Source organism: Sciurus carolinensis, chromosome 7 (genome assembly GCF_902686445.1).
Source record: "Sciurus carolinensis chromosome 7, mSciCar1.2, whole genome shotgun sequence".
NCBI lineage: Eukaryota > Metazoa > Chordata > Mammalia > Rodentia > Sciuridae > Sciurus > Sciurus carolinensis.
Genome location: NC_062219.1, coordinates 55,009,559 through 55,036,405, shown reverse-complemented (window position 1 = coordinate 55,036,405; position 26,847 = coordinate 55,009,559). Strand labels below are relative to the sequence as shown.

Genomic DNA, 26,847 nt, shown 5'->3' with positions numbered 1-26,847 from the left:
CAGGTGTAGTGACTGTGGGCTTATCCATATGTCTATGTGAGAGTGTAGGTGTTTCTGTGAGTTTCATATCCATGTGTCTGTGAATGTGTCTATATTCTCATTCCCTCCTCAGTATCAGTTTTTAGCTAATCCAGAAGATGCCTGGAATACCAGTTTAGTTTTTCCAATTCAGAACCTCAAAAGAATTCAGAATGAGGGATATTTTCAGTATCTTTGTTTTGTTGGGTTCCTGATTGTTTTGAGGATTATGCTTGTGTTCTGGACACCCCATTGAACTAGAAGTGCACGGGTAGACCTGACCCAGCATAACTTCACTTAAGCTAGGACAGAATCAGAATATCAGGAGTGATACAACGTGGGAGGATTTGCTGGAGAAGTTACCTTTTGTTGTTGTCTCCCACTGGCACTTATGCTTACTTACAAGTGTTTGTTTCTTGAATGCATGAGGAATTAAAAAGTCATTTGCATCTTCAGTTTCAGAGATAATCAGAGCTTGAGCCATTTCTTGTGTTAGTTGTTTTAGAGTTTTAAAGCCCCCTTGATTCAGATACTTAAATAGGCTTAATTATACTCGTAAACTGAACAGATTGATGTACTTTAGGTTAGGAGGGGTTCTTTTGAAAATCAGCTAAAGGCTTTTAAAGATTTTTTATTTAAAGAGAATTTATGGATGCTAACATATAGTTCAGTTGCTTAGTTTTTAAAGATCTTAGAAACCTGAAGTGATCTACTTTTATCAAAAAGTGGTCCATGTTGCGGATGATATAATGCCAGTTTTAAAAAGATGTAATTATGCTCAGCATTCCAGCTGGAATCATTGTCTCTGATTCTATCATTTTGGGAGATAATAATGCAATGGTGGTGGTGGGGGGAGTGGAGAGAAACAGGAAAAGTAGTATTCTTGCATTTTAAACAAATTGAAAACAACACTTTTTATCTTAACAGTACCACCCTTATTATTGAATTGTCCTAATAGAAATTATGTGGCATAGCAGGTGAATAGTAATCCAGAAAGGCAGAGAACATGCTATTTTATTTATAACTTTGATGAGAATCACCTTGGATAATTTTTTAATGTTGGAATTTTTTTTTTTTTTTTTGGTACCAGGGATTGAAAGAAGGGCACTTAACTGCTAAGGCACATCCCCAGCCTTTTTTATATTTTATTTAGAGACAGGGTCTTACTGAGTTGCTTAAGGCCTCACTAAGTTGCTGAGGCTGACTTTGAACTCGATATCCTCCTGCCTCAGTCTCCCAAGCCACTGGGTTTACAGGTGTGCGCCCCTGCACCTGAGTAATGTTGGAATTTTAATACCATAGAGAATAACAGATAAAGTTTAAATCATAAAAGGGAAATACTTGGAATAATGACTTTTAGTGTCAACAGTTAAAACAATAGTTTTGATTACAGTTCTGAAAGCAAATACCTAGAATCTATATAGATATTTTTGAATAGCTTCAGATTTAGTTCAAAAGTAATATGTCACCTCTCCAGTTCCCCCCAACTTTTTATTTTGTAAAATATCAACAATATACCTAGATGCACTGATGATTAACATTTTTGCCACTTTTTTTTAATCTTTCTAAATATATTTTTTCTTGAATCATTTACAAGTTGCAATATCATAACAATCTCTAAATACATCCTATGTATCTTCTAACACGGTCATTTTCCTTCATAACTATCATAACTATCACATTTAAGAAATTTAACACTCATTTAATATTATCTAAACTAGGTCTGCTACATTTAGCAACTAAAAATACAAGATGCTCAACTAAAAATACAATATGAATTTGAAATAAATAACAAGTAGTTTTTTTAGTATATGTATGTATCATACGATATTTTGACACACACTCATATAGTTAGATACAAATAATTATTTGATGTTAATCTGAAATTCATATTATCTGGGTATCCTGTATTTTATCTGGCAATCTTAACATAAAACCCACATTCAGATTTTTTCCAGTTGTCTCAAAAAATGTTCATGCATGTGTGTGTGTTTATATACCAGGATCCACTTTGTTTTAGATTTTGCCTCATAAAATTTTGACAGAATAGTGATTAGATGTTTACTTTAAAAATATAAGCCATTTGTCCCAAAGATTCTTTGTATGGTGAATAGGCTTTTACATACGTAAGATTCAAAACGTAAATGCTATAGTTTGGATATAAGTTGTCTCCACTAAAACTCATGTTGAGCACTCTTGTCCCTCCCAGGTGTGCTGTATCGGAAATTCTGAGTCTTTATCTCACCTTCCTTTTTAATAAAATTCCTGCTTGCTTGCTTAAGAAAACAAAACAAAACAACTAGTGATGGGCTTAACTTCTCAATGTAGTATAATTGGGAAGTGAGGCCTAGTGGAAGGTGTTTGGGTTACAGGTTAGGGTCTATGCATAGATTGAGGTGGTCTTGGGGGAGTGAATTCATGCTGTCTGGATTAGTTACTGGCAGCACGAGTGTGTAATAAAGTGTGTTCCATTTTCTTGGGTTTCTGTTGCTTCCTCTCTTGTCCACGTGCTCCCCCTTCCTCATGTGTCACTTGCTCTTCCACCACCATGCCCTCATCAGAAGCCAAGGAGATGCTAGCACTGTGCTCTCTGATGTTTTAGAATTGAGAGCCAAAATAACCTTTTTTAAAAAATAGGTTATTCTGTCTCACATGTTCTGTTACACAATAGAAAACAGACCTAGACCATAAATTTTTATGAAATTTAGTGGTTTGGAGAGCAGTCTGAGTTGTTTATTTCCAAAGTCACCAAATGTTTAACAGTGACATCCCAAATGATCATGCCATTAGTGTATTTTCTTATTGGACATTAGGCAGTATAGTCATATTGTTTTTAAAATTTTAATGACTTTCTTTTGACACCTGCTTTTCCTGTCATCATCTTTTGAGTTAGATTATTACAGAAAGTCTGCTAAATTTAAGGATACTTTCTGATTAGATATTGTCTTTTGGTTGTAATGAGATGGGAATTTCAAAACCAATCAAAGTCTTTAACATTCCTATTAAATACAGTGCTAAACTATATCTATATATTTTTTCTTTTTCTTTTTCTTTTTCTTTCTTTTCTTTCTTTTTGTCATACTGGGGACTGATCCTAGAACCTCACACAAACTACTAGGCAAGCACTATACTATTGTGCTACTCCCCCAGCCTTTAAATTTTTTTTTTTCTTTTTAAGACAGGGTCTCACTAAATTGCCTGGGTAGTTGTGATTACGAGTGTGTGCCATGGTGCCCAGCTAGATATTTTCCATACCATTTTCAGCATTTTACTTTCATGGATTGTGGTCATAACATACCCTAATTTCTAATTTAGTTAAAATGATCTATAATTATAAATATATATGTAATTTGTTCTGTCTCCCATCATTTGTCTCCTGTAAGCTCCATGAAAACAGAAAGTATTTGTTGAGCAATGTATACCTGTTAGTCTATACAATGCTTAGTACATATTCACTCACACACACACACACACACACACACACACACACACACACACACATGTTAGGGATTGAAGTCCTTAGCCTTATGCAAAATTCATTTGTCTGTTCATTCATATCACTAATGCCAGGCAGAAATGTCCTTGGATGTGTGATTTAAATCTATCTTATGAGCCTTATGTAGCCATTTTTGCCCATGCTGGGAACAACATTCTTAGCTTATTCTCCTGATTAGAGTGTCTGGTTTTTTTCCCCCCAGAGGAGAATAACTTATTCTGTCATACATCTGGCAGATATCTACCCAACCTGCAAGTTCACTGACTATATCTCCCTTCTGTTATTTTTTTTCTCAGTTGCCTTCATGCAAAGTCAGTTGCTTCCCCTTTGGTTTCTTCAGGCCACTATCCACCCCTCTCTGGTGGAGGTTTGCAACTTTCTTGGCTCACTGCATTCATAGTGTCATGGTTCCCCTAGGCCAAAAGAAATGCCTAATGGTTTTGTTTGTTAAATAATTAGGTGCAGCTGGATATGGCAATGCACACTTATAATCCCAGTAATTTGGGAGGCCAGAGCAGGAAAGTTCAAGGGCAGCCTAGACAACTTAGTGAGATCCTGTCTCAAAATAAAAGATAAAAAGGGCTGGGGATATAGCTCAGTGGTAGAATGCCTCTGGGTTAAATCCCCAGTACAAATACACACACACACATACACTAAAAGTAATTAGGTACAAACAACTCTCTTCCTCAGAGGATGATAATACCATTGGTATATTAAGGCTCTGCAAAATCCTGTAATAAACTTTTGGGGGGTGTAGGAGGGTACTGGGAATTGAACCTAGGCATGCTTTATCACTGAGCTACATCTCCAGCCCTTTTTATTTTTATTTATTTATTTTTTATTTTAAAGTGTCTTTTTAATTTAATTTTTTTTAATTTTTGCAGACTGCATTTTGATTCATTGTATACAAATAGGGTACAACTTTTCATTTCTACGGTTGTACACAATGTAGATTCACACCATTCATGTAATCATACATATATATAAGGTAATACTGTCTGCCTCATTCTACTATCTTTCCTTCCCCCACTCACTCCCTCCTCATTTTCCTCTACACCATCTAAAGTTCCTTCATTCTTCTCTTCCCCTACTTGCCACCCTGCCTCGTTATACATCGTCATCCGCTTATCAGAGAAAACATTCGACCTTTAGTTTTTTGGGCTTGGCCTATTTCACTTAGCATGATATTTTCCAGCTTCATCCATTTACCAACAAATGCCATCATTTTATTCTTCTTTATGACTGAGTAATATACCACAGTTTCTTTATCCATTCATCAGTTGAAGGGCATCTAAGTTGGTTCCACAGCCTAGCTATTGTGAATTGAGCTGCTATGAACATTGATGTGGCTGTATCAATGTAGTATGCTGATTTTAAGTCCTTTGGGTATAAACTGAGGAGTAGGATAGCTGGGTCAAATGGTGGGTCTATTCCGAGTTTTCTGAAGAATTTCCATACTGCTTTCCAGAGTGGCTGCACAAATTTGCAACTCCACCAGCAATGTGCCTTTTTCCCCTCATCCACGCCAACACTTATTATTGCTTGTGTTCTTTTTTTTTTTAATATTTTTAATTTTTACAGACACATTTTGATTCATTGTACACAAATGGGGTACAACTTTTCATTTCTATGGTTGTACACAATGTATATTCACGTCATTCATGTAATCACACACATATATAGGGTAATACTGTTTCATTCTACTGTTTTTCCATTCCCACCCCATCCCACTCCTTTTTCCTCTACACTATCCAAAGTTCCTTCGTTCTTCTCTTCCCTCCACCACTCCCCATCATTATATACTATCATGCACTTATCAGAGAAAACATTTGGCCTTTGGTTTTTAGGGCTTGGCCTATTTTTACTTAGCATGATATTTTCCAACTTCATCCATTTAGAGACAGGTTCTCAATAAGTTGCTTGGGGTCTTGCTTAGTTTCTGAATCTGGCCTCAAATTTGAGATCCTCCTGTCTCTGTCTCCCAAGTCTGTGGTATTACAGGTTTATACCACTATACCCAGTAATAAAGAACCTTTTAAACTTAGATCTGATGATACAGTGTATCTCTAACTTGAACACATAAGCCTCTTTTAAGATTAGCATGCATAGCAAAATGTACAAGTAATGCTTTTGTAGCAAACTTTGGAAAACTTGATTTAGAGGAATGGTTGATGTGTCTGGCATGTAGTGAGAGCTCAACAAAATATCTTAAATCCCACTCCCAAATGCACTCACATATCCTGGATTCTGGTTCAAAGACACTAAGTGCCCCCTTTAAATTTCATGCTACAGGGGTTGCGTTTATTTTTCTTATTGATTTATAAAAGCTCTTTATTATGAAAATAAATCCTCATTTGTAGTGTTGCATTTTTTTCACCATTTATTCTTTGCCGTTTTACTTTGGCTGGCATTTTTCCAAACAAGAAGTTTTAATCTCACTGTTTTTAATCTATCTTTTCACTTATTGTTTCTGGGTTTATGTCTTAGTCATAAGACATTATACCTCAGGATTGTAAAAATAAACAGGAAGATATTTATAAGGGTGTCAATGAGGATTACAAGAAAAGAAAAATGTATTTTGATGCACCGTGGCTCCTGAAAGGTGGTGGTGGGAGTTTATGACATCCAGGCATTGACAGAAGGTTATCCAGAAGAGAAATCTCTTCCTTTGTCACAGGTGAGAGGAAGGAAAGGATGGGTGTGGATGTGGGTGCGATTGCAATTTTGTAGAGAAAGTTGAAGGAGTTGCAACCCAATGCCTTCTGCTTTCTTTTTTTTTTTAAGAAATTCTTTATATATATATATATATGTGTGTGTGTGTGTGTGTGTGTGTGTATATATATATATATATATATATATTTTTTTTTTTTTTTTTTTAGTTGTAGGTGGACACAATACCATTATTTTATTTTATTGTGGTGTTGAGGATTGTACCTCATGAAGAAGTAGGAGATATCTTCTGAAAGTGATGGGGGAAGTGTATCTTAGTGTGAAGGGAGCTGAAAAGATTCCAGAGAATCTTTGCAGAGACAGAGTGAGCTAACCGGGGAAACAGAATGTTGACAGTAGGAGGGACCTGTTGAAAGGGTCTACTCAGCAAGCCTGTGAGACTTTTCCAGCAATCTTGGTGAAGGAGATGGGAGGGGAGATATCTTAGTGTGATTTTTTTCTATTTTTAGCTACCCTTTCATCATTTATTTATGATTGTATTACATGTAATTGAGAGTACATTTGATTCTTTGGAACTTTTTCAGATTTCCTTAATGGCTTAATATATGCACCATGTGTTTTTGAACATATTCTTGATTTGTTGGGTAGAGAGTTTGTATAGATATAAAAGTGCTTGAGCTTACAATTATATTGTTCAGATATTTAGGAGGAGTATGCCAAAGTGGGTGAACTAGGTCTGAGTATGAACAGGTATCTGTGAGCACATGAAGTAGCAGACTTTGGTGTGAATGAGTGGGCCTCGTGGTTAGGCATACAGAGGTGGGAAGTGAGTGGGAACTCCTTGTGCTCTCTCCTCCACTCAGAAATAAGGAAACAGTGGTTAGAGAGTTAATATGTCTTACATAGGGTCACATAGCTAATAAATAGGACAACCAGAATTTGTACCTAGATCTTTTGGATTCAACTCCAGTATTATTCTGTCCTATCTTTTATGTTTGGTGGAGAAAGATGATAGGTTATTATTGTTTTCCACCATCATCCTTAAACTTATCATCTGCGTGTTCTAAATGGCAGTATTATTGGATTCTCGTTTCAAAAATCATTAGAGAATGTGTCATCATTTCATTTTACAAAATCCTTAAGATAGAAATAACTTAAGGGCTGGGGTTGTGGCTCAGTGGTGGAGCACTTACCTAGTATGTGTGAGACGCTGGATTCAATTCTCAGCATATAAATAAATAAAATAAAGGTCCATTGACAACTAAAAAATACTTAAAAAAATAACTTAAGAAAAGTCTTAAAATTAGTCAGTAGAGAAACTTATTTCAGATTTGAGTCTAGTGTGCATTTTGAGAGTTGGAGATGTATCAGAGTCTTGGCAGGAAACAATTCACAACAGATGTTTCAAATAAAGACAGAATCAAGAGACCGCCAGAGATCAGGCTTAAGGTGACAAACAAAGGAGGCAGGAATGAAGGAGAAGCCTGGTGAGAGCTGTATCTGTACCCTGAGGGAGGGGCCACCTGATGATCCTGGAGGGATGCAGCTGTGCTGAGACCCAACTCTGAAGCAGGGAGGGAACAGATAGGAGGACCGGATCCCTCTCTTCTATCTCCCATCTCCTTCAGGTGTGTCTGAACCAGCCAGGAACCAGCCAGCAAGGTCAGCTTCCTGGGGTACAGAACAGAGAAGACATCTGGGAGAGAGGAGCACATGGAGAATAATCAGGGCTGAGGAACAAAGCAAAGGTGAAGTTCATGGTCACTGTTTTAGTTACTTGATTTCTGAGACACAGGATCAAATTATAAGAAGTTAAAGCATTGTAAAAACAGTAAAAAAGGAGATTTAATGAAAATGAAAAATAGGGGTAGGTTGTGAGAAAATGTAAATTAGGAGCATGCAAATGATGTGGGTTCTGTGTGACAGTCATTTGAAGAAAACTGTGAACCTGACTTTCTCTGAAATCACTACCATTAATAAAGAATTTAAAAGCTCATAAACAACTAGATGAATGAGAAATTATACTCCATTTATGTATGATGTGTCAAGATGCATTCTATAGTCATGTATAACTAATTAGAACAAATTTTTAAAAAAGATTTAAAAGCTTCTTTAGCATTCATCTTAGAGGCTTCTAAATAGTGTTACTATTCTCCTTTTGACCCTCTGAGTTTTCCTTTAATGTACAGGTTTTAAAATCCCTTGAAATACTTTAAATAATTGTTGGAAGACTAAAAATTTATTAGGAGGAAATTAGCTTGCCTCCCCAAATGAAAAGTCTTAAGAGTATGGTAGTCTCTACTTCTTCATGGTTTCAGTTATCTGGGGTCAATGGAAGTCTGAAAATTTTGATTGAGAAATTCTAGAAATAAACAGTTTATAAGTAAATAGCTTTCATTAGGGTATATTGCTATAATTTTTCTATATTTATTAGCTATTATCATTTTCTAATTTATTAGTTAACATATTCCCTAGGAGTAAGCCGGGGTTACTACTGTATGTCATATCATTTAGATAGATTATGTTTTAACATTTATTGGTAGAAGTGTATCCACTTTTCTTAAAGTAAGAATTCAGAAGGCTATCCATTTTGTTCATCAATTTATTTAGGTTAGAATCTCCATTGTGTGCTTGTGTGTGTGCATGCATACATGCTACTGGGGTTTGAACCCAGGGCCTCACACATTAGGCAAGTGCTCTACCATTGAGCTAGTCCTTTTAAACATTTCTACATGCCCTTTTAAGCATTTTTTCTACATCTCCAGCCTTTTTCTTTTTTTTTTTTTTTTTTTTTTGATTTTGAGACAGGGTCTCTTCAAGTTGCTGAGACTGGCCTCAAACTTGCAATTTTCTTGTAGTTGGAATTATAGGCAAAATATGCATCTTAAACAATATTCATGTCATACTTCATGTCATACTAAGTTACTATGATCTGGGATGTTTGAGGATCTTCTTTGGTACTAGATGGCAGTATCTGTCATTTTCTAAATATTACTATTAAATAAACTGCAATATAACAAATTCTGCATGTAAGATAGAATACTTGCCAAAGCGCCCGTTCTAAAATATATTGAATTATTATTATTATTATTATTATTATTATTATTATTTTTGCGGTGCTGGGGATTTAACCCAGGGCCAGCAAGCTATACCACTGTGCTATACCCCCAGCCCCAATATATTGAATTATTGAGTGGGAAAAAGAGAAGATAGGACCATGGGTTCTACTTCTTTTTTTTTTTTTTTTTTTTTTTTAAGCAGCATTGATTTCTCACTATCCAATCTTTTCTACTCCCCCTTTTTTTTTTTGCCTAAACTTCATTTATTCAACATATATTAATTATATCATGTGATCAGTATTAGAGTAAAACCATTCCTTCAACTATTCCTGCAAAATGAGTTTTAAAGAATTATGAATTGCCATGATGCTCCCAGTTATCTAATACAGAATGTTGCTTTCAAAAGACTTCCAGTAGTAGAATATGCTCAGAGATGATTAGGCTTTATGCAAGTTGTCCAATTTGAAGTTGTTCTAAAATTGTTTAAAAGCACAAATGCTTTTTCTGGCAAGTTGAAAATAGAATAACCAGTGCTCAATAATGGTTCATATAAAAAAGAAAGAAAAAAATTAAGAGGTTTTGGCAGGAGCGGAAATCTGTTTTCAGTTGAGATGTAAGAATAGATGGGAGGGTTAACTTGCAGAGAAACCCAGGTTCCAGGTGGCAGAACCAAGACATGAAGATCTTTTCACCTGGCTTAAACGAGGATGAAGTCTAGAAGAGACATGTTGGAATTAGGGACTGAATTTAGTAGAGAGGTCTCTGAAGCAAATTGGCATAAAACCATAGATTAGAAAACAAAACCAAAAACATTATAGACTGGATTCTGAGATCTAGCTTTTGTGAGAATTTTTTTTTTTTTTTGGACTACTCTGGTGTAATTAGAGCTACATTCCCCAGTCCTTTTAACTTTTATTTTGAGACAGGATCTTGCTAAATTGCTGAGGGTCTTGCTGAGTTTCTGAGTCTGACCTTGAACTTGTGATTTCTCCTGTCTCAGCCTCCTGAGTTACTGGGATTACAGGTGTGGGCCACTATGCTGGGCTAGGATCCTCTTTTAAAAGGCTGAGTAATAATTCCATTGTATGTATATGCCACAATTTATTTATCCATTTATCTGTGGATGGACAGGCGGGTTGTTTCTATTTTTTGGCTCTTGTAAGTAATGATTCAGTGGACATGGGATGCAGATGTCTTTATGAGGGGTGACTTTATTTTCTTTGGGCATATTTCTAGAATGATTGCAGGTCTTATAATATATTTATTTTTAATTTTTAAGGAACCTGCATACTGTTTTCCATAATGGTCACATCAATGTATATTCCCACCCACAGTGTGCAAGAGTTCCCTTTTCTCCATATTCTCACCAACATTTACCTTTCTGTCTTTTTGACAAAAGTCATCTTAAGAGATATGAGATGATACCTCATCATGGCTTTAATTTGCATTTCCCCGATAATTAAACATGTTGAGCACCTTTTCATATGCCTACTGGGCATTTTTGTATTACATTTATTTTTGAAGTTTCCTTTTGCTTTCAGCATGCTTCTGTTTCTTCTGAGTTTTTCCCTCAGTATATTCACTTTGGTCTCTGACTTTCATCTTGAAAAGTTTTTTTCGATGCTATCTTTTTCTTTTTTCGGTATTGGGGATTGAACCTAGGCCTCACATATGCTACACACACACACACACACACACACACACACACACACAAACACACACAAGTGCTCTACCACTAAGCCACATACCCAGTCCTTAAATTAAAAAAATTTTTTTGTTGATTTGTGGCTGTTATTTTTTTAATTAAAAAAAAGTTGTCAATTCATATTTAGTTTTTTTCAGGTATTAATAAACTGATCAGGAGAAAGTTTATTTTTTACTGTTAGGTGATCTGGTAGGGATCCAGGTCCACACATAAGGGCCTTTTGATCTTTTTCTGGAGATTTTCACTTTCTCCAGAAAAAAAAAAAAAAAAAAAAATTCTCCTACTCCCTTTCTTGCTGAGAATGTGCCTGATTGCTGTTTGGGGAGCTAATCTGGGAGACAAGGGGCCAATTACATGATGGGTAAGTGGTGGAAGGGGGTATAAATTCAAGTCATGTGTCTTGGGAGTCCTTACTTTTGGTGCTATGCCTGTTGCCTCCTGTACTGAATTCTCAGTGGGGTCTCACAATCTTCCCCTCCCCTCAAATTTTAAATTGTGGTAAAATACATGTAAGGCTTAGTGTCTTAACTACTTTTATGTATACAGTTCAGTGGTGTTAAATACATTCATAATGTTGTAAAACTATCACCACTACTCATCTTTTTGTCTTACAAAATGAAATTCTGTATCTATTCAACCATGATTCCCTGTTTCCCTCTCCCCCCAGTCCCTGTCCACCACTTTTCCTACCTTTTCTTTTTTTTTTTTTTGAATACCAGGAATGGAACCTAGGAACACTTAACCACTGAGCCACATCCCCAACCCTTTTTTATTTTTTATTTTGAGACAGTGTCTTGCTGAGTTGCTCAGGGTTTTGCTAAGTTACTGAGACTGGCTTTGAACTTGTTATCCTCCTGCCTCAGCCTCCTGAGCCTCTGGGATTATAGACCTGTGCCATCATGCTCTGTCCATTTTTTATTTTTTATTTTGAGGCAGGATCTCGCTAAGTTGCCCAAGCTATCCTTGAACTTGTAATCCTCCTGCTGCAACCTCCTGAGTTCCAGGATTGCAGAAGTACCTTATTATACCAGCTACTTTTTCTACTTTCTATGATTTTTGACCATTCCAAATACCTCAAATAAGTAGAATCATACAATGTTTTTTTGTTTGTGACTGACTTATTTCATCTAACACAATGTCCTCAAAGTTTATCTACATTGTATCCTGTGACAGAATTTTCTTCCAGGCCGGTGCGGGGAATACTCCTGTACTCCCAGAGGCTCGGGAGGCTGAGGCAGGAGGATTGCCAAGATCAGAGCTAGATTCTGCAACTTAGAGAGGCTCTAAGCAATTTAGTGAGACCCTGTCTCAAAATAAAACATAAAAAAAAGACTGGAGGTGTGGCTCAGTGGTTAAGAGCCCCTGGGGTTCAATGCCCATTACCAAAAAATAAAGAATTTCCTTCCTTTTTAAGGCTATATAGTATGGCCTCACAGATTTTTGCATCAATTTTCCCTACTTATTGTGTATATTAGCCTTTCTATGTTCTGTATATGACACAATTAGGAACACTATATATATTACTACATTAAATTATATTCATGGTGGAGATTTATAATTTGTTCTTAATTTGCAGCTTTTTTCAAGGAGCAAACCTCCAAGGGGCCTGTATGTTTATGGAGATGTTGGTAAGTGTTAAAGTAAGTTTTGCGTGGACCAATCAGAAAATTTTACAGGTTTTGTTCAGGAATACCTTCCATTTCCATCCCTTAATCCACTACCAGCAAGGAAACAGGATGAGAAGGTGAAGCAGGGGAGTGGGGGGAGGAGGGCAGGTGACTCAGCTCTCACCTTTTCTTCTCACCAGATGTGGCTATAATTTAAGGCAGGATTAGATACTATGTTAGGGTGCAAACATTATATAATACATAAAGTAAGTTACTTTCAGGGAAGGAAATGATCTGTGGATATTAGATAAATTAAGATGGATTACCCAGTGCTACTTGACTCAGCTCGATTCTTCAAAACAAAACAAAACAAAAAACCTGTTATTTTTTACTTTTTAATTTCTACTCATATTTTTATTTATAATATAAGCCCTTAGATTAATAACTTAGTTGTTATTATCTCTTATTTTGAGATAGGGGGTCTGACTATATTGCCCAGGCTGGCCTTGAACTCCTGGGCTCAATCTATACTCCTGTCTCAGCCTCCCAAGTCCTGGGACTATTGCACCAGGTAATTACCTTTAATTTAGTTGGTAGATATTCTTTTTTCTTTTTTTTTTTTTTTGGTAGATACTCTTTTTTTAAAATTTTTTAAAAATTTTACAGATTGCATTTTGATTCATTGTACACAAATGAGGTACAACTTTTCATTTCTATGGTTGTTCACAATGTAGATCCACACCAGTCATGTAATCATACATATACATAGTAACACTGTCTGTTTCATTCTACTATCTTTCCTTCCCCCACCCCCTCCACCCCATTTTCCTCTATACCATCCAAAGTTCCATCATACTCTTAATGAATGAGTGGTAATATTTCCTTGATCTCCTACTTCTATACCTTGGGCACAGACTCACATTTTGTTGGAAATATTCCGAGTGGTTACTTTCTAGATTTTTCTACTTAGTTAATGTCTTGTTCCTGAGCTCTTCCTTGACCTCATTCTTGCTGAAATCCTTTATTTCCTGGTTTCCATCTCCTTCAAATGAATCCTTTTCTTTTAGCCCTCAACCTCTCCCTTGTTTCCCTCTTCACTGAAGCCAGGAAGGTGGCCCACACTTTATTTAGTTCTATTGCCTTCTAACTTGTCAGTTATTTCTTTTATTGTACACTTACCACTGATGAAAGGAGATCAGTTCTGGACCTAGATTAATAAATACTCTCCAGGCTTCCCTTAGAGCCATATACATTTGTGTTATCCAGGAATGCTGGCAGGGGTTATTTTCTTAGTAAAATATTAAGGCGGAGGAGGAGGAGGAGGAGGAGGAAAGAAGATGAATAAATAGTTACAGTATCTTAAAAATAACACTTCTTTTTTGTCTCCTATCTTATTTTTTTAGTGGGATTACTAATGCTTTTACACACCTTTTTTTGCATTTATAAAATTAAAGTTCTTAAATGTTACCAGATTTTGAAAATATTAAAGGAGCTCAAATTCTATTCTGTTTTATTCTATTATGTAAGAAAGCTCTATTCTTTTTTCTTAATTCATTGGCTACTTTGAATTTTTGAGATTTGTGTACTTAGTGGTTTTGTGTGTGTGTGTGTGTGTGTGTGTGTGTGTGTGGTACTGGGGATTGAACCCAGCACCTCATACATGCTGGCAAGCACTCTACCCTAGAGCTATATGCTGGGCCCTAACATGTACTTACTTCTTATTTATAACCAGATGCTTAATCAATTTTATGTGCCTGTATATTTGGGTGCCTCTATCAGATCTTATTCTGTTGTCAACTCTCATTCTGAGCTTCCTGAATAGATTTTACTTCCTGAACCTCATCTTCGTGTTCAGTCATTGTGAAAATCAATATCTTTGTTTCTCCCATTACATTAATCACTTAACTGTAAGTGGAGATGGTTACAAAATACAACTTCTTTCACTTCTATAAAAGGACTTTTAAATAATTCCATAAAATTTGTATTTTATTTTGGAAAATACAGCCATATTCTAATGAAGAGTGATACAGCACAAGTAATTCACATGAATGTTTCAAAAATTAGAAAAGATAATAAATGGGGGTGTTCATGTAGGCTGGATGCATGGCAATATTTGGGTAGAGATTTAGAATATATAGAGAAAAAAAAGTAGTAGTAGGTGAGATGAACATTTTGGTGGCTAAAATCAGTTTAAAGTACTTACAAAGTAGGTAATGAAAGCTCAAGTTCTCATTTTGGGAGTTCTCTGGTTGAGAGAGCATAGCCTCAGAACGTCATCACAAGCTCTTATTTTTTTAATGTTGCCTTTTTTGGACTTGGGAAACAGGTAGTAAATTCAGAGGAGACTTAATGGGAAAGAAGATATTTGCTTCCCAGCACCCAGTTCCCACCCCTCATTCTTGTACTAGGTTTGTGCTCTGTCATGCCCATTTCACTCTGCTCTCTTAGATGGGTAGAGATGATTGACTCAGATGGGGGCCCTAAATCTGGGGAACTTCTGCAAGTTGATATATAAATTGGAGGAATTAACATGGTTCAGTCTTGAAATATTTTCATTAATAGAATGTTCACCACATCTCATACTGAAGCTAAAAACTTCCATAGTAGCAACGAGTGGCTTCATTTTTATTCTACAGCTGCTTTCTTTCAGGGCTTCAGCTCTTGACCTGCAGACTACAGCAGTGATGGCAGGTTACCAATTTCTCTGGTATATTAGTAAGAGAATCAAAGTGTACTTTGGTTATTAGTCTCTTTTCTTCTATCTCCTGGTTTAACCTTGCCTGTTTGACATTATACTGAACTCTTAATTTCACCAGTTGAAAGATTTTTAAGGTTAGGAGTAGGGAAGCATAGTTCTACAGTGCCTGGGGGTAGTGATGGAAGGCACCACTTCTTGCTACTTCTGCAGGGGGATGGTTGTGAACAGGGACCGCTAGGGGGTGCTCTCGAGTAGTCATTTTTGGCTTCCCAAATAAGACTTGACCGTTACAATTTAGTTTCAGGTTTTACAAGTTAATACCCTAGAAAGAATCTTCCCTAGAGAAAAGCCGGAAGCCTTTATTTAGGATTCTGTAGAGACCAAAGCAATATTGTGAACTAGGTGAAATTTAGTGTTGGTTTCTTCTGTACTCTTCATGGTCTCTTGAAGTTGTTCTTCCCATTGCTTGACAAATGTTATTGAGTATCTGCTTTGTGCCAGGCAGTGTGTTGCTTCTGGAGTTGTAATGGTGAATAAAAGAAGACATAGACTTCACTCACTTAGAGTTTAGAAACTGCAGGGCGCGGAGGCACACATGAGGCAGGAGAATCACAAGTCCAAGGTCAACCACAGCTATTGGGAGAGACTTTCAGCAACTTGGTGAAATCCTGGCTCAAAAATTAATTAATTAATTAATCAATGAAATAAAATGAAGTAAAAACCAAAAAAAACTTACAAACTGATACATTGACCTGGAAACATTTTTGAACATGACCCATGATAAGAAATATATTTTATGTACCCTGACCTACCATATGATAAGTATACATACACACACACACACACACACACACACACACACACACACACAGTTCTGAAAAAATTCATTCACAAAAGAATACTTACCCTTACATTGATGCATTTGGATGTTTTCTTTTTTATTTCATGACAAAGCAATTCTGGTGTAGTGGCAATTTGAAAAGCCAGGGACTAGTGACTTTAGTATCTGTCACTTCATGCTGGCATACTGGTATCTCACCACTGCAGGTGTGGACACTTCTCTTGGCTCTTCTGTAGGTCACAGCTTTCTCCTCTATTACACTAACCTAATTGAACTCAATTATCCCAGAGTCTGCCTTCTAGCAAAAAGTCTTAACTGACTTCTAAACTATTTTAATCTAAACTAGTCTAAACTTCTTGCCAGACTTTGATGGGTACCATTGGATTAACAGGTTTCCTCTGCAGAACATGTGCATTTTAAAGAGTTAGGGTTTCAATGAAAATGTTGGTGTATCCATTGAACAATAACCCTAAGTCCACTCTTATTTTCCCCTACCATGTAGACCCTGGAAACCAACTTCTACTTCTGCCTTTGAGTGACTACTCTAGGTATCTTGTATAAGTGCAGTCATGATATTTGTCTTTTTGTGGCTGGTTTACTTTACTTAACAAACTTTCTTCAAGATTCATCCATGTTATAGCATACATCAGAATTTTCCTTGTAAGACTGAATGATAACTCTATTATATGTATATACCACATTTTACTCATTCATCCATTCATTAATAGGATATTTTGATTGTTTCATCTTTCGGTTATTGTGACTAATGCTGTGAACATTAATGCATAAATATTTGTTTGAATCCCTGCTTTCATTTTTATGTTTTATGTGTATATCTAAAATTGGAGTTGATGGGTCATATGACCATATTGTGTTTAATATTTTTAAATAACTGCCATTCTGTTTTCCACAGCAGCAATGCCATTGTCATTCCCCTAAGCAAAGCCCAAGATTCCAATTTTTTTTTTTTTTTTTTTTTTTTTTTTTTTGGTATTGGGGATTGAACCTAGGGGTGCATAGCCACTGAGCCACATCCCCATCCCATTTTTTTTTGTAATTTATTTTTTATTTTGAGACAGGGTCTTGCTAAGTTTCTTAGGGCCTTGCTAAGTTGCTGCCGCTGGGTTTGTGCTTTGAACTTGCGATCTTCCTGTCTCAGCCCCCAGAGTTGCTGGGATAACAGGTGTGCACTATGGTAATGTCTGGCTAAATTTGAAATTTTTTATTTTATCACCAACTTGTTGTTTTTTGGTAATAGCTATTCTAATGTATGTTAAGCGGTTTCTCATTGTTGTTTTGATTTGCTTTACCTTAATGATTAGTGATGTGGAGTATCTTTTCAATGTCTGTTCTTTTATATTTATTCTTTATCCGGTGCGGAAGTCTGCTTCTCTTGGTCTACAGAGTTTTTATCCTGAATGTGTGCTAAGTTTGTCAAATATTTTTCAAATGTGATGGTAACACATCACAAAGGATTTTTGCCTTTATTCTCTTAATATGATGAATGACACTGATTTTTAATGTTAAGCCATTCTCAGTTTTTTTTTTTTTTTTTTTTTTTTTTGGGTGCTGGGGATCGAACCCAGGGCCTTGTGCTTACAAGGCAAGCACTCTACCGACTGAGCTATCTCCCCAACCCCCCATTCTCAAATTTCTGATATAAATCTCATTTGATAATGATGTATATTGTTGGTCTCATGAAATTAATTGGGGAGTGTTCCCTCTTCTATTTTTGGAAGGTTTGTGTGAGATTGGCATTATTTAATTCTACTATATTTGATAGTTTTCACTAGTGAAGCCATTTGAGTCTGGAGTATTCTTTGTGAAAAAATTATTAATCACAAATTTAATTTCTTTAATAAATGTGAAGTTATTTAGATTTTCTTTTATTCCAGTTTTGCCATTTTATGTCTTTAAAGAAATTTACCTCTTTATCTAAGTTGATTTTATTGGCAGAAAGTTGTTTGTAATACTTCCTTATTATGCTTTTAATATCTTTAGGAACTGTAGTGATACTTACTGTCTTTTATTCCTGATATTGTTAATTTGTGTTTCTTGTCTTTTTTGGGGGGTAGTTCAGTGAGGGTTTTTATCAATTATTTTTGGTGTTTTCAAAGGATCAGTTTTTGGTTTTGTTGATTTCTCTATTGTTTCATTTTTTAACATATTGATTTCTGCTCTTTATTATTTCCCCCTCCCACCCCTGCCGCCCTATAGTTGGGATTGAACCCAGAGTCTTGTGTGCAAGCCAAGCAAACTAGAAAAACCCTCTGAGCCATACCCCTAGCCTCAGGATGTTGCTAAGTTGCCTAGGCTGGCCTCAAACTTATGATCCTCTGCCTCAGCGTCCTGAGTGCAATATTACTTTTATTTGCTGCCTTTTCTAACTTCTTAAGGTAGAAACTTTAGTGATTGATTTTAAAATCTTGTTTTCTAACATGAGCATTTGTTTTATTTTATTTTGGTACTCAGGGTACTCCACCCTTAGGTTACATGCCTAGTCCTTTTTATTTTATTTTTTTAAGAAAGGATCTTGCCGGGCTGGGGAGATAGCTCAGTCGATAAAGTGCTTGCCTTGCAAGCACAAGGCCATGGGTTCGATCCCCAGCACCACAAAAAAAAAAAAAAAAAAAAAAAAAAAAGAAAGGATCTTGCCAAGTTGCCCAGGATGGCCTTGAACTTTTGATCCTCCTGCCTCAGTCTCATGAGTAGCTGGTATTACAGGTGTGTGCCACTGTACCCAGATTTCTTTTCATTTTATCACTTTTAACCTATCTGTATAAGTGTCTTATAGAGATTATATAAATAGTTTTGGCTTTTTTATTGGATTATTTGGTCCATTTGAACTTATCAATATGGTAGAATTTAAGTCTGCATTCTATTTGTATTGTTTTTTCTATCCCTTTTTGTTCTTAGTTTAAATTTTTTTTATATTCTGCTTTACTTACATGGTTGGCTTGCTTTTTATATCTTTATTATTCATATTTTTATTGTTTAATAAAACAATTCAGTTTGTTGCTGTCAAGTTTAAAATATGCATTTTAATTATATTGTAGTCTTTCTCCAAGTTTTGCTATATAGAGATATAATAGTATTCTTTTATTTCTCACTAATTTAATATATATGCTATTATTAGAGATTATACTTCTGTGTAGACTACTAAATATATAATACATTATTATTGTTGTTTAAATAGTTACTGACTAAAGAAATGTAAAAATAACAAAACAACAATTTCAAATATTTACCCATGTATTTATCATTTCTTGCATTCTTCATTTCTTTGTGGTGCTCAGTTTCCATCTGGTATCATTTTTTCTTTGTTTTAAAATTTTTTTAGTTGTAGATGGACACAATACCTTTATTTTATTTATTCATTTTTATGTGGTGTGGAGGATTGAACCAATGCCTCATGGATGCCAGGCAAGAGCTTCTACTATTGAGCCGCGACCCCAGCCCTGGTATCATTTTTTCTTAAGCCTGAAGAATACTCTATTTAAAGTTTTTTGATAGCATGAATCTGCTGGTAACTAATTCTTTTAACTTCTAACTCAAAATGTGTTCATTTTCCTTCATTTTTGAAAGCCATTTTTGCTGGATGTATAGAATCCCTGAATTTTCTACTTTTTTGTTTTTTTATTTTGTGGTACTGGGGATTAAACCCAGGGATGCTCTACCACTGAGCAACATCCCAGTCCTTTTTACTTTTATTCTGAGATAGGGTCTCACTAAGTTGCTGACACTGGCTTTGAACTTGCAATCTTCTGCCTCCACCTCACAGGAAGCTGGAATTATAGGTGTGTGCTACCATACTTGACTCTACTTTTTCTCACTTTTTATTACATACTTGAAACTGCAAATATTAACTGGACAAGGGTGTGGATTTAGTTTTCTTTTTCTTGTATGTTGGATTTTATTTTGCTAAAGAGTTACTTATATGTATGCTGGCTTAATTTGTTCAAATCCATTCCCTTTCTTCATCCACTTTTGGTCCTATTTTCCCTTACTGCTGGTTATATTCTTTTTTTTTTTTTATTAAAATCTTTTTTATTTTTACAGACTGCATTTTGATTTCATTATACACAAATGGGTACAACTTTTCATTTCTGTGGTTGTATACAATATAGATTCATACCATTCATGTAATCATAAACATACATAGAGTAATACTGTTTAATTCTATTATCTTTCCGTCCCACACCGCTCCCATCCCATTTTCCTCTACACCATCCCAAGTTCCTTCATTCTTCTCTTCCCCCCACCAACCCCCCTCATTATATATCATCATGCACTTATCAGAAAAAACATTAGGCCTTTGGTGTTTTGGGCTTGACCTATTTCACTTAGCATGATATTTTCCAACTTCATCCATTTACCACCAAATGCCATAATTTTATTCTTCTTTATGGCTGAGTAATATTCCATTGTGTATATATACCACAGTTTCTTTATCCATTCGTCAATTGAAGGGCATCGAGGTTGGTTCCACAGTCTAGCTATTGTGAATTGAGCTGCTGTGAACATTGATGTGGCTGCATCACTGCTGATTTTAAGTCCTTTGGATATAAACCGAGGAGTGGGATAGCTGGGTCAAATGGTGGGTTCATTCCAGGTTTTCTGAGGAACCTCCATACTCCTTTCCAGAGTGGCTGCACCAATTTGCAACTTCACCAGCCATGTGTGAGTGTGCCTTTTTCCCCACATCCATGCCAACACTTATTATTGCTTGTGTTCTTTATAAACTTTGGAGATGAGTGATCTGTCTGAAGTGTGTGTGGAAAAGATTTTCTCCCACTCTGTAGGCTCTCTATTCACATTATTGATTGTTTCCTTTGCTGAGAAAAAGCTTTTTAGTTTGAATCTATCCTATTCATTGATTGTTGCATTTATTTCTTGTGCTATGGGGGTCTTGTTAAGGAAGTCTGGTCCTAAGCCAACATGATGGACATTTGGGCCTACTTTTTGCATATTTGGTGAAGCGTCTCAGGCCTAATTCCTAGATCACTGATCCATTTTGAGTTGAGTTTTGTACAGGATGACAGATAGGGGTTTAATTTCAATTGTACTACATATGGATTTCCAGTTTTGCCAGCACCATTTGTTGAAGAGGCTTTCTTTTCTCCATTGTAAGTTTTTGGCACCTTTGTCTAGTATGAGATAACTGTACTTATGTGGATATATCTCTGTGTCTTCTATCCTGTACCATTGGTCCACCTGTCTGTTTTGGTGCCAGTACCATGCCGTTTTTGTTACTATTGCTCTATAGTAGAGTTGAAGATCTGGTATTGTGATACCTCCTGCATCACTCGTCCTGCCCAGGATTGCTTTGGGTATTCAGAGTCTTTTGTTCTTCCAGATGAATTTCATGATTGCCTTTTCTGTTTCTATGAGAAATGTCATAGGGATTTTAATTGGAATTGTGTTAAATCTGTATAGCACTTTGGAAGTATGGCCATTTTGATAATATTAATTCTGCTTATCCAAGAACATGGGAGATCTTTCCATCTTCTAAGGTCTTCTTCAGTTTCTTTCTTTAATGTTCTGTAGTTTTCATTGTAGAGATCTTTCACCTCTTTGGTTTGATTGATCCCAAGTATTTTATTTATTTTTGAGGCTATTGTGAACGGAGTTGTTTTCCTCATTTCCCTTTCAGATGTTTCATCGCTTTTGTATAAAAATGCTTTAGATTTATGCATGTTGATTTTATATCCTGCTATTTTGCTGAATTCATTGATGAGGTCTGGAAGTTTTCTGGTGGAGTTTTTTGGATCCTCTAAATATAGAATCATGTCATCAGCAAATAGTGAGAGCTTGAGTTCCTCTTTTCCTATTTGTATCCTTTTAATTTCTTTAGTCTAACTGCTCTGGCTAGTATTTCAAGGACAGTGTTGAATAGAAGTGGTGTAAGAGGGCATCCCTGTCTGTTCCCGTTTTTAAAGGAAATACATTCCGTTTTTCTCCATTAAGAATGATGTTGGCCATGGGCTTAGTATAAATAGCCTTTACAATGTAGAGATATGTTCCTACTATCCCTATTTTTTCTAGTGTTTTGAGCATGAAGGGGTGTTGTATTTTGTTGAATGCTTTTTCTGTGTCAATTGAAATAACCAAATGATTCTTATCCTTAAGTCTATTGATGTGATGGATTACATTTATTGATTTCCAGATGTTGGACCAACCTTGAATTCCTGGGATGAACCCCACTTGATCGTGGTGCACTATCTTCTTAATATGTTTTTGTATGTAATTTGCCAATATTTTGTTAAGGATTTTTGCATCTATATTCATCAGAGATAATGGTCTAAAATTTTCTTTCCTTGTTGTGTCTGTCTGGTTTGGGTATGAGGGTGATATTAGCTTCATAGAATGAGTTTGGTAGGGTTCCCTCCTTTTCTATTTCCTTGAATACTTTGTGAAATATTAGAATGTGTTCTTCCTTGAAGGTCTTGTAGAACTCGACTGAGACTTCATCTGGTCCTGGATTGTTCTTGGGTGGTAGACTTTTGATGGTTTCTTCTATTTCATTGCTTGATATTGATCTGTTTAAATTGTATATATCCTCCTGGTTCAGTTTGGGAGAATCATATGTCTGTAGAAATTTGTTAATGTCTTTGATATTTTCTATTTTTGTTGGAGTATAGATTTTCAAAGTAGCTTCTCATTATGTTATGTATTTCAGTGATGTCTGTCATGATGTTTCCTTTTTCATCACAAATTTTAGTAATTTGAGTTTTCTCTCTCCTTCTCTTTATTAGTGTGGCTAAGGATTTTCTTTAAAATGTGTTTGGTGTGGATCTGTGTGATGCACACATTTGGTGTTCTGTAAACCTCTTGTATTTGATTTTCCATTTCATTCTTCAGGTTTGGGAAATTTTCTAATATTATTTCATTGAATAGGTTGTTCATTCCTTTGGTTTGTATCTCTGTACCTTCCTCAATCCTGATAATTCTTAAATTTGGTCTTTTCATGTTGTCCTATAGTTCTTGGAGATTCTGTTCATGATTTCTTACCATCTTCTCTCTTTGGGCAATTTTATTTTCAAGAGTCAATATTTTGTCTTCATAGTCTGAGGTTCTGTCTTCCAAGTGGTCTAGTCTGTTGGTGATGCTTTTCATTGAGTTTTTTATTTGGTTTATTGTTTCCTTCTTTTCAAGGATTTCTGTTTGTTTTTTTGTTTTGTTTTGTTTTGTTTGTTTTATTTTGTTTTTGAGAATCTCTATCTCTTTGTTGCTCTTTCAACTACCTATTGGTGTGATCATTCATTGCCAGCATTTGCTCTTTTATCTCTCCTTTGCTTCACAAATCATTTTAATTGTGTATATTTATTTAATTTGTATTTAATTATTTATTTATTAAATTATTTAATTATTTATATAATTATTGTATTTAATTGTGTATATTTTAATTGTGTGTTGAATAGAAGTGGTGTAAGAGGGCATCCCTGTCTTGTTCCAGTTTTTAAAGAGAATACTTTCCATTTTTCTCCATTAAGAATGATGTTGGCCATGGGCTTAGTATAAATAGCCTTTACAATGTAGAGGTATGTTCCTACTATCCCTATTTTTTCTAGTGTTTTGAGCATGAAGGGGTGTTGTATTTTGTTGAATGCTTTTTCTGTGTCAATTGAAATAACCAAATGATTCTTATCCTTAAGTCTAAGAAAAGAACTCCTTTTCTGACAGTTCTTCTACCATGCTGTCACTGGATTCTATTAATGTAGAATCTAAGTTTATTTGAATCATTTTCTTCCCTTGTTTTTTCATGTTGTTCACATATCTTCCCCTCTAGCAGTATAGATCTGGGGTATTGTAGTTTTCCCCCTATAGGCTTATAGTGACCCTATAGGTTTCCAAAACCTCTTCTTTAAGGGGGAGATCAATATTAGCAGCACCCAGTACAAACAATACACAGCCCGAAACCAAATAGCCCCTGTGAAGGCGTTAACAATATTGTCATAATAAACAGAATGAGTTCAATTATTATCCACAGTATAACAAATAGATTTGCAATAAGGTCTGCAGTTTCTAATGGAAGACAAAGAGGATGGGGAGTGGTATAGGATGTAACTGTTAATGGGACAAGAAAAGAGTTTATAGAAGTTCCAGATCGTAGAGAGAGTGAAAGTGTAATCAAAAGAAGCTCATCGTTATTATGAGAAAAGGGAGAAAGAGACTGAGGAAACACGTAAACAAAAGTAAAATAGAGCGAGAAAAGTAAAGAAATAAAAACTTAAAAATTTTCAAAAAGGAGGGAAAAAAATCTACACTACTATAGTCATAAACCTCCCAGTCTTCAGTAGCCTGATGCATGAGAGGTACCTGACAATGAGCTTTCAGTCTCCAGCAGGCATATCGGGATGGGATTTGCCCCACCTAAATATGGGAGCTACTGCTTCCGGGATAATCAAAGATGGCCAATCTGACTTCCAAATGTGTTGGCAAATGGGGAGCTGCAGCTTGGGGTGTGGGCGTGGTGGGCTGGTGGTCTTGGAGGCAGGGTGTGGTTGGTTGGGCAGGGGTCCTGGAGATAGGGAGTGATCAGTCGGGCTGAGAGGTCCTGGAAATAGGGCTCAGTCAGTCCAGCCAGGGGTCTAACAGTTCCTGGCTGTTGTCTCAAAATTGTGGCAGCCACATGTAACCAAACCTGCAGGTACTGTGACAGTGGACTTCCAGACTACAGCAGGCAGGTGGTGATCCACTGGCGGTCTGTGGTTGGTCTGCTGGCTACTGGTAGACAATTGGCAGGTGAACCTTGGGCAGTGGGTGATGGGTAGGTGAAAGGTAGGTGATCAGCAGGCAAGAGGCAGGCAAATGGTGGATGATAGGCGCCAGTCAGTGAGCAGTCGGCACTCAAAAAGTAGTCGAGGGCTGGGGATATAGCTCAGTTGGTAGAGTGCCTGCCTCGCATGCGCAACACCCTGGGTTCAATCCCCAGCACCAAAAAAAAAAGTAGTCGATATGCTGGCAGTCTGCTGGTGATCACAGTAGATAAATGGGGTAAACAATAGGTTATCGATAATCCCCAAAGACTGCCTCACCAAGAAACAGATATCCTCTGCTTGAAACCTTAGTTATGGAGTGACAAGGAAGTTATGGAGTGACAAGGAATGCAGCCTCCCTCTAGTTCTCCATCTTGGATCTCTTTTTTGGTTATATTCTTGATCAGAATCTTTTGATGTTGTAGGAAAGATGTCTTCTGGTGTTTTATAGATTGCTTCTTGAAAGGAAGAAGAACAACTCTTATTCTCAAAATGCATACTAATCCCCTAGAGAATGCTGACTGAATAGTCATATTCCCACAATTGTGCCATCTACACTGTGCAAAGTGTGATGGGTATTTCAGTGAATCCACCCTGTGATTGGCACCCTCACCAAATCTTAATAAGTAGAAAAGGGTCAGTTTTTGGAAAGAAGTGATTTAGAACAGACAGGGAGAGGGGAGAAAAAAGGACAAGAAGAAAACATGATGTCCATTATAGTTTCTTAGATAGATGTAAATATATATATTATATATTAAGTATGTAAACATAATAAGGTATATATAAATAAAGATATCTATATCTATGTGTATTAAAATCCCTAGTTCTACAGAGTTGGAATTTTTGTCAGTTTTGTTCACTATCGTAAAACTAAGCACCTAAAACATTACCTTACACATTATAGGCACCAGCTAAAAATATGTTTATTTATTTATTTATTTATTTTATTATTGTAAACAAATGGGATACATGTTGTTTCTCTATTTGTACATGGAGTCAAGGCATACCATTTGTGTAATCATAAATTTACATAGGGCAATGTTGTTTGATTCATTCTGTTATTTTTTTCTCTCCCCCCCACCCATCCCACCCCTCTTTTCCCTCTAAACAGTCCTTCCTTCCTCCATTCTTACTACCCTCCTTATCCCTAAACCTAAACCTAACCCTAACCCTAATGCTAACACCTCCCACCCCCTATTATATGTCCTCATCCGCTTATCAATGAGATCATTCGTCCTTTAGATTTTTGAGATTGGCTTATCTCACTTAGCATGATATTCTTCAATTTCATCCATTTGCCTGCAAATGCCATAATTCTATCATTCTTCATGGCGGAGTAATATTCCATTGTATATATATGCTACAGTTTCTTTATCCATTCATCAACTGAAGGGCATCTAGGTTGGTTCCACAATCTGGCTATGGTGAATTGAGCTGCAATGAACATTTTTTTTTTTTTAAATTAATAAGTGACTTTTTTTTTTTTTGTGGTACTGGGGATCGAACCCAGGGCGTTGTGCTTGCAAGGCGAGCACTCTACCAACTGAGCTATCTCCCCAGCCCCGCAATGAACATTGATGTGGCTGTATCTCTGTAGTATGCTGATTTTAAGTCCTTTGGGTATAGGCCAAGGAGTGGGATAGCTGGGTCAAATGGTGGTTTGATTCCAAGCTTTCTGAGGAATCTCCATACTGCTTTCCAGAGTGGCTGCACTAATTTGCAACCCCACCAGCAATGTATGAGTGTACCTTTTTCCCCACATCCTCGCCAACACCTATTGTTGCTTGTGTTCTTGATAATCGCCATTCTTATTGGGGTGAGATGAAATCTTAGTGTAGTTTTGATTTGCATTTCTCTTATTACTAGAGATGTTGAACATTTTTTCATATGTTTGTTGATTGCTTGTATATCTTCTGTGAAGTGTCTGTTCATTTCCTTAGCCCATTTGTTGATTGGATTATTTGTATTCTTTGTGTAGAGTTTTTTGAGTTCTT

At 36.2% G+C, this 26,847-nt stretch overlaps 1 protein-coding gene across 1 annotated transcript in view; it reads left to right on the top strand.

Annotated features, from left to right (window-relative positions):
- The window catches only part of Afg1l (AFG1 like ATPase), a 195,906-nt gene that overhangs the window by 43,355 nt on the left and 125,704 nt on the right, over window positions 1-26,847 (top strand). The window contains 1 exon segment of the mRNA XM_047558780.1: window positions 12,525-12,576. Coding sequence (XP_047414736.1) covers window positions 12,525-12,576 — 52 coding nt within the window.